The sequence below is a fragment of the Rissa tridactyla genome, chromosome 5, assembly GCF_028500815.1.
Source record: "Rissa tridactyla isolate bRisTri1 chromosome 5, bRisTri1.patW.cur.20221130, whole genome shotgun sequence".
NCBI classification, from domain to species: Eukaryota; Metazoa; Chordata; class Aves; order Charadriiformes; family Laridae; genus Rissa; species Rissa tridactyla.
Window position 1 is genome coordinate 55,135,247 of NC_071470.1, and position 14,255 is coordinate 55,149,501.

Consider the following 14,255-nt stretch of genomic DNA (forward strand, 5'->3'; position numbering starts at 1 on the left):
TGAAAGGATTAATAAAAAATGATGTAGTGCATTATTAGTGTTCTATTAAGGATGGGAGTAGAATCCTTCCAAGTACAAGTCACTTCTGTTCTAAGACAACATGCTGTTGCACAAGAAAAATAGTGCAACTCCAAGTACAAATACGTTCTTAAAATCCTTATAGTATCCATCATTCTTTAGCCTGTATGTTGAAGGACATCGAAGTAGACTTCTAACAGGTTTCATTTAAAATTTATGCATAAGAAGTGTGTCATAATGATTAAAAAAATTATAATTAACAATGTAACCTGGATACCTACAACACACCTGGTATTTCCACTGGAGAATTAATTGTGTTATTCAGGAGTTTGACCCTTCATTTAACCAGCATGAGTAACATTTAGTAAGACACATGCAATTCAAATTATATTCAAATGCAAAAATAATTCTGTGCAGAGCAGTAGTGCACACAATTGTAGTGTTATGACTATCAGGTATGTTTAACAATTTCCTCACTTTTATTCATCTGGATAATAAGCAGGGGTTTCAATGAGGAGGCACTATTTGCCTGCTCTTAATTTTATTGTTTTGGCAACTGAAAAATTAATGCCGAGAAAAATTTTGTAATTGGGTAAGTTTTACAATCCACACAATATCATGGCTGCTCTGTGGGAAAGTATACTAATGGTAATTCTTTTGTAAGTGTACATACGTGTTGGAAGATTTGTTACCATACTTAATGGTACCTGCGGGGCTACAGAGTGAGGTATACTAACTAGCTAGGTTAAACTATTTCCACAAACTTTTAAAATACTGTAAGCTCTCTTGTAAGCCTGATTTAATGGCAATAAGATACATTGTAAAGATGCAATTTACAGAACATGACTGAACTTAATATTTAAAAATAAGTTCACACAAGGAAAAGCAAAATAGACTTGATACTAATTAGAATTCCCATCAAGTAGCAGGAGGAGTAATAACTTTTATTTAACCGGCATAATTAAAACCTTTGAGGCTATCAGCTTATTTGCAAAAGTATCCTGGGGCAGCAGTGGTTTATCTATGCAAAGTAACAATCAAACACAATGGAAAACAAAATTAAAATAAAATAGAAAAGCTTACAGCAATTATTGATCAAAACAATATTGCTCTGTGGTTCAAAGAAAAGTTCAAGATTTTCACAAATGCTTACAATCAGAGAAGTATCTCCTCATTAAAATTCTGTGATGAAAGCAAATTGTTACAGTAATGCATACCAAAAACACAATGTTTTGGTAAAATGCTTTCATTGTACTGTATATTGGGTTGCCAGCCCTTCCAGCTACTTTGAGATGCTGTCATCATTTAGATTGTTGTCCGCTTTTCCATTTTGTGCCCCAATGAAGCCAAGCAGATAAACAAAACCCAACAAATAGGTTTACAGCTGTGTACGCCTTTTACTGATGGTGACGTCAGTTCATATATATTAGTGGGAGACAAGCAAGGTATGGTACTGCTCCACTTAGGAAATTCCTCTTTTTAGAGAGGAATTAAAGATTAACACTAGCTGTATTTTAGATTAAACGTATTCTAAGATTCTTACAAAACATGGTTTTGGATGAAACTCTTCGCCACATCCACTAGATTTTAATGCTCTATGTTCCAAATGTGTCTGAATTTAAAAAGCATTTACCAACATTAGCAAGGCGTTTTAGAATCATAAAATGGTTAGAGTTGGAAGGGACCTTAAAGATCATCTAATTCCATGCCATGGGCAGGGACACCTCCTACTAGACCAGGTTGCTCAATGCACCATCCAGCCTGGCCTTGAACATTTCCAGGGATGGGGGATCTGCAGCTTCCCTGGGCAACCTGTTCCAGTGCCTCACCAACCTCAGCGTAAAGAATTTCTTCATTATATCTGATCTAAATCTACCTTCTTTCAGTTTGAAACTGTTGCCCCTCATGCTATCCCTACAATCCCTCTTAAAGAGTCCCTCCCCATCTTTCCTGTAGGCTCCTTTAAGGTACTGGAAGGCTGCTATAAGGTCTCCCTGCAGCGTTCTCTTCTCCAGGCCAAACAACCCAAACTCTCTCAGTCTGTCTTCATAGCATAGGTGCTCCAGCCCTCTGATCATCTTTGTGGCCCTCCTCTGGACCTGCTCCAACAGCTCCATGTCTTTCCTGTGCTGAGGGCTCCAGAGCTGAATGCAGTACTCCAGGTGGGGTCTCATGAGAGTGGAGTAGAGGGGCAGAATCACCTCCCTCGACCTGCTGGCCATGCTTCTTTTGATGCAGCCCAGGATGCAGTTGGCTTACTGGGTTGCAAGTGCACATTTCCGGCTCATGTTGAGCTTCTCATCAGCCAGGAGCCCCAAGTCCTTCTTGGGGCTGCTCTCAGTCATTCTCCACCGAGCCTGTATTTGTGCCTGGGATTGCCATGACCCAGGTGCAGGACCTTGCACTTGGCCTGGTTGAACTTCATGAGGTTTGCATGGGCCCACCCCTCAAGCCTGTCCGGGTCCCTCTGGATGGCGTCCCTTCCCTCCAGCGTGTTGACTGCACCACACGGCTAGACGTAGTCTGCAAACTCGCTGAGGCCGCACTCGATCCCACTGTCCACGTCACTGACAAAGGTGTTAAACATCACTGGTCCCAATACCTACTGCTGAGGAATGCCATTCATCACTGGTCATCACTTGGACATCGAGCCATTGACCACAATTCTTTGACTATCGCCATCCAGACAATTCGTTATCCATCTGTCAAATCCACGTCTCTCCAATTTAGAGATCGGGATGTCATGTGGGACAGTGTCAAATGCTTTGCACAAGTCAGGTAGATGATGTCAGTTGCTCTTCCCATATCCACCGACACTGCAACCCTGTCACAGAAGGCCACCAAATTTGTCAGGCACAATTTTCCCTTAGTGAAGCCATGCTGGCTGTTACCAATCACCTCCTCATTTTCCATGTGCCTTAGCATAGTTTCCAGGAGGATCTGCTCCATGATCTTGCCGGGCACAGAGGTGAGACTGACTGGCCTCTAGTTCCCTGGGTCTTACGTTTTTCCCTTTTTGAAAATGGGGGTTATGTTTCCCCTTTTCCAGTCAGCAGGAACTTCACTGGACTGCCCCGACTTCTCAAATATGATGGATAGTGGCTTGGCAGCTTCATCTGCCAGTTCTTTCAGGACCCGTGCAGACGGATCTCATCAGGTCCCATGGACTTGTGCATCTTCAGATTCCTTAGATGATCTCAAACCTGGTGTTCTTCTACAGTGGGCGGTTTTTTCATTCTCCTGGTCCATGCCTTTGCCTTCTGTGACTTGGGCGGTGTGGCTGGAAGACTGACTTACTGGAGAAGATCGAGGCCTTCTCCATATCCTGAGTGACCGGGTCTCCCATTTCCTTCCAAAGATGGCCCACAGTTTCCCTAGTCTTCCTTTTATCACTGACATACCTGTAGAAGCTTTTCTTGTTGCCCTTGACGTCCCTGGCCAGATTTAACTCTATCTGGGCTTTAGCTTTCCTAACCTGATCCCTGGCTCCTTGAACAGTTTCTCTGTATTTCTCGCAGGATACTGGTCCTTGCTTCCACCCTCCATAGGCTTCCTTTTTCTGTTTGGGATTGTCCAGGAGCTCCCTGTTCGTCCATGCAGGACTCCTCGTGGTTTTGCCTGGCTTCCTCTTCGTTGGGATGGATCACACCTGAGCTTGGAGGAGGTGATCATTGAATACTAACCAGCTTTCTTTGGCCCCTCTTCCCTCCTGGGCGTTATCCCGTGGTACTCTACCAAGCAGATCCCTGAGGAGGCCAAAGCATGTTCTCCTGAAGTCCAGGGTAGTGAGCTTACTGTGCGCCCTCCTCACCACCCTAAGGATCTTTATCTCCACCATCTCATGGTCACTGCAGCCAAAGCTGCCCTTGAGCTTCACGTTCCCTTCCTTGTTGGTGAGAACAAGGTCCAGCATGGCACCTCTCCTCATTGGCTCTTCTGTCACTCAGAGAAGCAAATAAATATTTGAATTGTAAGGAAATCCAGAGAGTAAAAAATGAAATCGGTTTCTTTGCATAAGTTTCAAAAGAAAAAAACCTGAAATTTTATACTGAAGTAGGAAGAGTTGGGATCATAATAACTGAATGACAATGCTGAATGAACTTGCTATCAGAATACATGAAGGTGAGCATTGGTTAAAGGCCCTGAATTTTTTTGTTCTCTCACTTTCATATAATTATGCATTAAAGAAGCTTCCTTAGGGAGTTTGTGTTCTTACAGTAACCTGGTCTACTGACTGATTTTATAATTCATAATTAAACTTTTTCATATTCCATTTTTTACTTTTCATCAACTTCTCATGTCAGCATTCTGCTGGATTTATATGCTGTATTTTTCCTCTCAGACTTTCTACCAAATGCAACTATTGATTCAATTATTTAGTGTTGTGGTTTCTTGGTACAGATTTCTTAGGCTTAAAAAAAAAGAAACTAAGGTCCTTATTACTGAAATTGATAGGTTCGTGTTAGCTTGAGTGACTCAGAGTATCTAGAGAGATTCAGGAAGTCTTTATGACAGACTTTGGTTGAATAATACTCCTATGGTTCTGGGAGACTTGGTATCTTAAAGGATGTTTTTATTATAGTCATCAAACAGGATTCCAGTTATGGTGTATATTGAAAAAGAAGAATGAAAATAAACTGCAGCCTTTTCTATGAATACTTGTAAGAAATAGCTATATCACTTATGTGGTCATATTATGTATGTGCCTTTACCTGATCCCCAGAGCTACTTCCTTTGAAACTGTTTTTAATATTTCAATCTTCTAAGCTACGTCAGCAGCTGTTATTTTAAAATGTTTTTTTCTTTTCCTCTAAGTATGAAATCTCTCTGTATTCTATCACTGGCTAAAATTGTTAGAAATGCCTAAATTATTTTTAAGCTTAGCCCATTCTCTTTGGCAGAAGTAATCTAGATGTTGAATTGCATATAAAGTAGTGTCTGATATGTAAGAACTACTGAAGAAGTTAATCTTTATGTAAATGTAACCTTGTTAGTACTGCTAACGCCAGTGAGAAATATGTTAATTTACTGGCTGTGTATGCTGTGTTTCAGTGGCACATGTTTTCAGGGCTTTGTTAGCAGTTATTAAACAATGTAGGTTATCTCATTCACAAAAGTAGCAAAATATGTGCTTGGTCTGTTCCTTTTCCAAGGATATTTTTGGTGATGGTCAGCACTTGGGGCTTCTCTGTTTTTTACAGCTGTGTCGTGCTGCTCTGAAAAGGGGGTGAGGGAATGGAGATAGTGACTACATCTGGGGAGGTGGTACTGAGAAAGGACAAGCTGCTGATGATGAACTCTGGGGCAGGTAGAAGTACTTGCAGAAGGACCAAGATTGAAGGGTGGAACAGAGAGCAGCTGACTGTGCTTCAGTGAGCATGGGAAGAATCGCTTGCAAACTCACTAGCTTAATTCTGAGCGGCTTCTGGAAAGAAGAATGTGCCTGCAAGGACACAGGGAGAAAGTAGTGCTTTTACTTCTTTAAATCTCTATTTGGATAAAACGCAGGCTTTCTCAAACTCCTCACTGGCTCAGGGTTCCCTTGCGGTGTGCTTAACTTTAAATAGGCTTCTACTTCTGTTGGCTTCAGCATGAACTTCAGGTGTGTTGTGTTGGTGGGATTTCTTGGGAAGATTTCATGCACCTATAGAGACCTGTGTAAAGTGTATCAAAATATGTAAATGCAGCATACTTAGAGTCTGTGAGTGTTCTGGAACAGGAATGGCAGTAGAATAAAAGTCTCTAAACTGAATTCCTTTTCTGGGGGGAGGTCATCTTTATGTTGGTATGGAGTTGCATAGTGCAGAGTGGTCCTATTGCCAGTTCTGTTTCACTGTTATTTCTGTTATTATTTTCACATAAGTACTGTAACAGGCCCTCCTGTATGTGAGATAAAAACCATTAACATAGACTTCTTTTTTTTACAAATAGCTAAACTAGATTTTCCTACTTTGTTTTAAAGTAGCAGAACAAAGCTACTCAATATGATTTAGTTAACAAGATAGCTTGTTAAATCATTGCTTGGGCCTCCAGATTTTAGGTCCCTGGAATAAGAGGAAAAAATTTGAGGTGGAAAGCTTGAAGCAAATTGCACTGATGACTCTGTATAAGAAGTGTATTGTGCCTGACTTGGAAATCACAGAAATGGATAGGCTGGTCATTGGAAGGTGGGCCTGTTAAAGCATGAGAAATTTAACTCTAGTTTAATCAGACAGTCTAACTTCTGTCGCAGCCTTTTGTAAAAACTGAGCTAGCCTGATGTGGTTAAGCCATGCAGCTGTTTATGGCCTTGAAAATTTTGCTGCTAATACCTGAAGTTGTGTGCTCTTCTCATTTCAAGAGCTTGCTCTATCTCAGATTGTGAAACATTGTTTTATCCCATGTAAATTTGGTTGTGTGAGTGCAAAGAAAGAGCTATATGTTCTTAAGGTACTCCTCCCCTGGATTCCTGCCCGAATGAAAGGGAGAAGGAAGGGTTCCTGCCTCAGCTCATTAAAAAGCAGAGGAACTTTGTGGGCAAGATAACCCTGAGTGCTTGCTGAAAAGAGGCTGTGCGGTGTTATTTGGCTTTGATGCACACGACAGTCTGAAATGGATTCTGTCTGAAATTGCTCCTTGGGCATTTCAGGAAAGACGATAAGAGGCAGGTGTTGTTGGGGTGTTTTTTGGGATTTTTGTTCATTTTCTTTTGAACAGAGAGGGCTAGATAGGTCACAAATGTTCAAAATGTCCCTGCTGTTTAAACAGAAATTAAAAATGTTACTTCAGATTTAGTTTGCTAGAAGCCCACCTACATTTTTATTTTCTATATAGTGGAGTTTCTGCTATACAGTTGCTTCAGTGAATACCAGTGGTTTTGAGCCTCTTTCTGCATGGCACAGTTTTTGCGCATACACTCATCTGAGCTGGTTCCTGTGTTATTGCTTATTTTTGCCCTACTCTAGATTGAACTCTGTTAAGCTTTAACCGCAGCCGGCAACTAAGCACCGCGCAGCCGCTCACTCCCCATGGTGGGTTGAGGGAGAGAATCAGAAGGGTAAAAGTGAGAAAACTCATGGGTTGAGATAAAGACAGTAAAGCAAAAGCCGTGAACACAAGCAAAGCACAATAAGGAATTCATCTACTGCTTCCCATCGCCAGGCAGGTGTTCAGCCATCTCCAGGAAAGCAGCGCTCCATCATGTGTAATGGTTACTTGGGAAGACAAATGTCATCACTCCAAAGGTCCCCTCCTTCCTCCTCCTTCCCCCAGCTTTATATGCTGAGCATGATATGACATGGTATGGAATATCCCTTTGGTCAGTTGGGGTCAGCTGTCCTGGCTGTGTCCCTTCCCAACTTCTTGTACACCCCCAGCATACTCACTGGTGGGGCGGTGTGAGGAGCAGAAGAGGCATTGACAGTGTGCAAGCCCTGCTCAGCAACAGCTAACACACCCCTGCGTTATCAACACTGTTTCCAGCACAAATCCAAAACATAGCCCCATAATACCTATGATGAAGAATAATTCTATCCCAGCCAAAACCAGCACAAACTCTATTAAGGTAGTACCAATGATGATACCGTATCGAAGAAGACCTACTTGGAATAAGAGAGAATAGTATGGTTTCCTAACTGAATTTTAATATTATTCCTCTGAATGTTTTTGAACTATCGTGTGGATATTCATGTTAGTAGAGATTGTTTTAGATAGGTATCTGGGAGGTTTTGCATATCCTTTCTCAATTCAAACTGTAAATCTAGTACTTGGGTTAGATCTTTATTCTAGAACAAGTCTTAAAGATTTTTTTTTTCTAGGAGGAGTCTTTTTAATGCTTATTGCTTTGGTTATTGAGGACTAAGTCAAGTATTCATAATTATTAAATAACAAATACAGAGAATGTAATGTGACAATACAGAAACAGTGAATTATGGAAAGAAATAGGTCACAAGTTACTAAATATAATGGGGTTTATGTATCATAATCAATATTGGAAGGGCCAGTATTAATTATGGGAAAAATAAACAATAATATTTCATTACTGGTAGCTCCCTACCTGCACAAACTTATCTTCAAATTCTGGGTCATTCCTGTAGGACTCAGCTGAAAATTATATCCTGCCTCTGTACTCAACATTTTCTGATCACTTCACACTTTCTTATTTGCTTCTAACAGCCTCGGGAATTAAACTTTGCGTTTCATCATTAGACCCCTCTGTCCTTTTCTCCTCAGCATGTCAGTCACAGAGGTTCTTTTTAAGTTTATATGCTAAGTGTGTCTGCAGATACTCCCTCTTAGTGGTCCCAGAATTGCCATGACCAGAAAGAGTTCAGCTATGGGAAGGCAAACTTTAACACAGGGCTGCTGACATCCGAGCAGAGTAAACCAACTCCTCCTGAGCACTTCTCTGCTGTGGCTGAACTCCTTTTGGTTCCCAGTGCAGCACAGGCTGGACCAGCGTCATAGTACTTGTTGTAAAATACCCTTATTGTTCAAATCTCAGTAGTCATGCTTCTCTTCTCACACTAAGCAAAGAAACACTTAATTATGGCTACCTTGAGAGTCGTTAGAAATAGATCTTGGCCTTCTGTCCAGAAAGAGGCAGTCAAAAAAAAGATCTCATGGCAGTCACTGAGGATTTCCCTTGTCTAAAGACTATGTATTTGGTAGGAAGGTTGTCAAACTGGTTGCTGTCAGTTCCTTATTCTGTCAGCAATATTATGCCTTGGCTGATGGAATTGAAGCTGTTTCCTACATAGCAAAGTACATAATTTTAATGTAGAGGTTTTGGGTAATAGAGAGGTACTGCAGTCTTTAAACTCATCCTGAATTACTGCTGCAGTAAGACCTTGGATTTATTGGCACCTCACATCTGTCATAACAGTTCCTGGTTATTACACTGCATTGTTATAACTAAATCGAGAGTTGATAAACACAAATCTTCCTGTCCTTACCCTTCATCCAGAAGTTTTTAGTCATGGCTGAATTTCGTAAGTTATAATACCTGTTTCTCTTCAATTGTATCACGTTATTGTGATCCTTCTATATTAGAACATCTCTTCTGTAGCGTTCAAAAACTATGCAGCTCTTACTCTTAGTAAGTTGGTAATAATACTGTTTTAAATAATTTGATTCACCATCACTTTGAGGATAAAGTTAAAAATACATACACAACAAATGCACTTTTTTTTCTTTGAAACAGGCTTTTAAATTTTCTTCTGTCGAGAAGCTGGACAATGTTCTGACTTTTCTGTTGAAAAGCAGAATATCTACTTATGAATTCAGCCCATTCCAAAGTGAAGAAGAGCACCATCAACCACCTAGTGAGTCACTTCTTGTGTGCATTGTTTTTTATTACTGATGCTATGGTTATTACTTATAAATGTTAATAAGACAATCTTTAAATATTTAAAGCCACTAGTGAAATGCAGGTATCCACAATAAAGACAACATAACCAGGAAAAATGTGGAAAAGAATTCTGTAAATCACTACTTCGTGACTCAGTATTGTGTATTTCTACTTGTCTGGGTGTTCAATCGGCTTTACAGCTGAGCAAATTTATACTTACGGTGAAAACAGGCAATAAAAGACATTTTTATGTCTGTACATTATATAATTTTTTACTAATTGCTCTTCTGCAGTACAGTTTAAACTTCAGTTTCTCAAAGTTTGGTGACAAAAAAGAAAATTGGAAAGATTTCCCTAGCTGAAGAGAATGGATGGCTTTTGAAGTTAGAACAGCAATAAACTTCTCCATTTGTTTTAATACCTATGCATTTAGTAGTTTCCATTACTTCTGGCCAAAAGGTAGTTATATTATTTTTAATTAAAGAAAAAAAAAAATTAACCCAGGTGAGTTAAAATAGGATTTGTCTATAAAGTAGACACACTATTTGCACAGTTCTGTAGTGTATCAACGAAATCTACTATTTTGTACAAAATGGGGGGTCCTGGTTGAATTCATTAACCACTAATTAAGGATTCAGACTGGTTTGCAATAAACCAAGAGTGTGATTATTTAGTTAGTGTTTTGAAAGCATTATTATGATATTTCAGATGTGTGTTAGACCTCAGCTTTTCTAAGAAACTTTTGGGGAAAAACAAAAGCCAAGAAAATATGTTTCCCTTCTGAAATACTTAAGAAAGAAGTGTTTGAGTTATTGGCTGAGTTCTGTTTTATGTACTTGGTCTATGGTTTTGAGAAAATAAGCTCACTACATCCAAGTAAAATATAACACTTACTTCTCATAACCAAATATAGCAAGTTTTGAAGGTAACTCTACTGTGATCGTGATTATGCTTCCTTTCCTTTTCTGTAAGGTTTCTTTGATGGAATTCACCCCTCTGTACTAGATAAACATGATTCTACTTGTATTCTAAAAACGAGCTTAAATGTGAGTCTAGGTTAGTGGAAGGAAACAAGTAGGGTGTTAAGTGAGGCAACTGTCCTTGACATTTTCCTGTGCGAGATTGCAGGATGAGGGTGTGTGGGACACACTAGACAGGTGTTCCTAATATGAAGTGTTAGTTCTGATGAGCAAAAGATTTTGTGTTTCTCTGGTAACCAGTTAGATATGGGTACGTTTTTGAATATTGAGAATAATGCTTACCAACCTGCAGTCCCTCCCCAAAAGGCCTATGTGGTTCAAGGGCGAGTTGTGAACTTCAGCCAAGTAGTGACCTTAAAATTAACTGGTTTGATGTAAAGTGCAACAGGAGAGTACAAAGTTAGATGCCTAGATTCTTCATGAAAGCAAGCTGTGGAGACTTCCAGCAGAGCTGGAAGGACTCAGAATGCGGGAGACCTAGGCTCTGATCCCATTTTTGTTTGAAAGGTATGTAAACCCATGTCTCTGACTCCCTGTAAGAGCATCCCAAATGGACATTAGACATATCAGGTCTAAGAGATGAGACAAGCATCTCCTTGTTCAGCCATTTTTATAGCATTTTATTCCAAGTACCATTTTTTCTTCCAAAGAGAAATTGCCAAAGAATGAAAACTAATGAAATACTTTTGGGAAGGTTATGAAGCTATCGGACTAAAAGCTCTATAGCACTGAGATGAATTTTCCCTGTCTTTGAGCAGGCAGATGAATCAGCCCTACGTTCATAATTTCTGTATGTGCTGCTTTTTCCTAGTCATCAAAACAGGCTAACTTATGCCACAAATCCAGTTTTCTGTTTCCAGGGGGAACACACACATTTTGCAGTAAGACATACTTGGTTGAAATAGAGGCAGTCAATAAGTCAGAATACAGTTAAACTTTTAACTTCTCAGTGACAACTGGTATGTGATTCTGTAGGATTCCTGCCCACTTCCAGACTTCGCTTCTAAAGGCTTCAAAGTCTATTGAACTCAATAAAGAGAGCCTCTGGTTAGACTTGATATAAAATGCTTAGTTCGTAAAGCTTTGAATATGTAATTTTCCTCCAAAAGCTGGAGTGAGCGTTTTTTTCTGCATCTAGCATCTAATGGACTGTACTGTATCTTCTGGCTTTCCAGTCTGGGTGTAATAGCTCTAACTTAATACCTCTACCCAAAGGTAGATGCACTCCTTGGAACCTACATGCTTCCAAAGTAAAGATGCACTCCTTTCAACCTAAACAGTAAAAGAAGTTTAAAAGTTTGACTTTGGCATGACTACAAGAGGTCAGGCTTGCAGCATTAGGCATAGATAAAAGAAACTTTTCTCTGTATGGTTTTACCTTGGTTTTAACTTTATAGCTAGCACATCAGGGTACAGCTGATAAATTGCTGTACTTGAGACTTCTCTATGAACTCAAAGTGAAGAAATAACAAAGTACTTGTGATTAATTTTATTGGATAACTAATGAATTGCATGGTTTGAGTTCTCACAAAGTATACAGCTGTGTGATTAAAAACTTAGGAGCGTAAAACTAAATATAAAATCTAATAGGAAAAATGCATATGACCCAATTAAAGAAAAATGCAATGTGATGCTTGCCTGTATTAACAATGGTTTAGATCAGGACATCACCAGATGCATCTTTGCTTATGTAATTTTTCAAGAGCTGTTCCCCTCCCCAGAGTCGCTGTTCAACAACTTTTTAGTATGATGAATGCAGTACTTGTGAGAGGTTGGTGTCTAGGTTGGCAAAGTCAAGATAGATGGCAAAGGTGCAAAAGGTCAGCTCTGATACCATCTTACTTTCAATACATCTATTACAAATGTCTGAATAATACTGTCAGCTAGCACTTCTTTGTTATGTTCACTCCTCAATGCATAATTTCAGATGCACTAATTTATGGCAATCTTATAACTGTCTTTATTTTGTACACAGAATCTCCATCAGAAATGCAATTTCATCATTTTACGTGATAAGAACAAAAGTATGTACATTATATTGCTATAGCTCTCACTGTGTATTTCCTATCATGTACATACATGATCATGTTTATAGTATTTTTTTCATAGAATCATAGAATCGTCATGGTTGAAAAGGACCTTTGAGGTCATCGAGTCCAACCATACACACACAAAAAAAACCCCTACAATCTCTGTCACTAGAGCATATCCTGAAGTGCCACATCTAGACGTTTCTTAAACACCTCCAGGGATGGTGACTCAACCACCTCCCTGGGCAGGCTGTTCCAGTGCCTGACCACTCTTTCAGTAAAGTAATTCTTCCTAATATCTAATCTAAACCTCCCCTGCCACAACTTCAGACCATTTCCTCTGGTCCTGTCCTTAGTCACCTGGGAGAAGAGGCCAACACCCACCTCCCTCCAACCTCCTTTCAGGTAGTTGTAGAGGGCAATAAGGTCTCCCCTCAGCCCCCTCTTCTCCAAGCTAAACACACCCAGCTCCCTCGGCCTCTCCTCATATGACCTGGTCTCCAGACCCCTCACCAGCCTGGTAGCTCTCCTCTGGACACGCTCCAGCACTTCTATGTCCCTCTTGTACAGAGGGGCCCAGAACTGAACACAGGACTCGAGGTGAGGCCTCACCAGTGCCGAGTACAGAGGCACGATCACTTCCCTACTCCTGCTGGCCACGCTATTCCTGACACAAGCCAGAATGCTGTTGGCCTTCTTGGCCACCTGGGCACACTGCTGGCTCACGTTAAGCTGGCCGTCCACCAGCACCCCCAGGTCCTTCTCTGCCGGGCAGCTTTCCAGCCACTCTCCCCCAAGCCTGTAGCGTTGCTTGGGGTTGTTGTGACCGCAGTGCAGGACCCGGCACTTGGCCTTATTAAACCTCATACAGTTGGCTTTGGCCCATCGATCCAGCCTGTCCAGGTCCCTCTGTAGAGCCTTCCTACCCTCAAGCAGATCAACTCTCCCACCTAGCTTGGTGTCATCTGCAAACTTACTGAGGGTGCGCTCAGTCCCCTCATCCAGATCATTGATAAAGATATTAAACAAAACTGGCCCCAAAACTGAGCCCTGAGGGACACCACTGGTGACTGGCTGCCAGGAGGATTTCACCCCATTAATCACAACTCTCTGGGCATGGCTATCCAGCCAGTTTTTAACCCAGCGAAGAGTACACTTGTCTATGCCATGATTCGCCAGCTTCTCCAGGAGAATGCTGTGGGGGACGGTGTCAAAGGCCTTACCAAAGTCCAGATAGACAACGTCCACAGCCTTCCCCGCATCCAGAAGGCGGGTCACATGGTCATAGAAAGAGATCAGGTTGGTTAAGCAGGACCTCCCTTTCCTAAACCCATATTGGCTGGCCCTGATTTTGTGGCTGCCCTGCACTTGCCGTGAGAGCTCACTCAAGATGATCCTCTCCATGATCTTTCCTGGTGTCGAGGTCAGGCTGACAGGCCTGTAGTTCCCCGGATCCTCCTTCCGACCCTTCTTGTAGATGGGCGTCACATTAGCCACCCTCCAGTCATCTGGTACCTCCCCTGTTGACCAAGACTGTTGATAAATGATGGAGAGAGCCAGCTCCCTGGGTACTCTTGGGTGAATTCCATGTTGCCCCGTAGACTTATCTGTGTCTAGGTGCAGAAGCAGATCATTGATTCCTGGATTATGGGTGGGTTGTTCTGCTCTCCATCCTTATCTTCCAGCTCAGGAGACTGAACACCCTGGGGATAGCTGGTCTGACTATTGAAGACGGAGGCAAAGAAGGCATTAAGTATCTCAGCCTTCTCCTCGTCCTTGGTTGCAACTTTCCCCCCCGCATCCAGTAAGGGATGGAGATTCTCCCTGGCTCTCTTTTTGTTGATGTATTTATAAAAGCTTTTTTTATTGTCCTTAATGTTAGTGGCCAAGTTCAGCTCT

The 14,255-nt window shown here is 41.2% G+C and overlaps 1 protein-coding gene across 3 annotated transcripts in view; it reads left to right on the forward strand.

The window, feature by feature from the left end:
• Nucleotides 1-14,255, forward strand: part of BANK1 (B cell scaffold protein with ankyrin repeats 1) — a 161,644-nt gene that overhangs the window by 46,558 nt on the left and 100,831 nt on the right. For all 3 annotated transcript variants that reach the window (XM_054203896.1, XM_054203898.1, XM_054203897.1), the window contains exon 7: nucleotides 9,200-9,320. In XM_054203896.1, coding sequence (XP_054059871.1) covers nucleotides 9,200-9,320 — 121 coding nt within the window. The remainder of the gene's footprint in view (nucleotides 1-9,199; nucleotides 9,321-14,255) is intronic.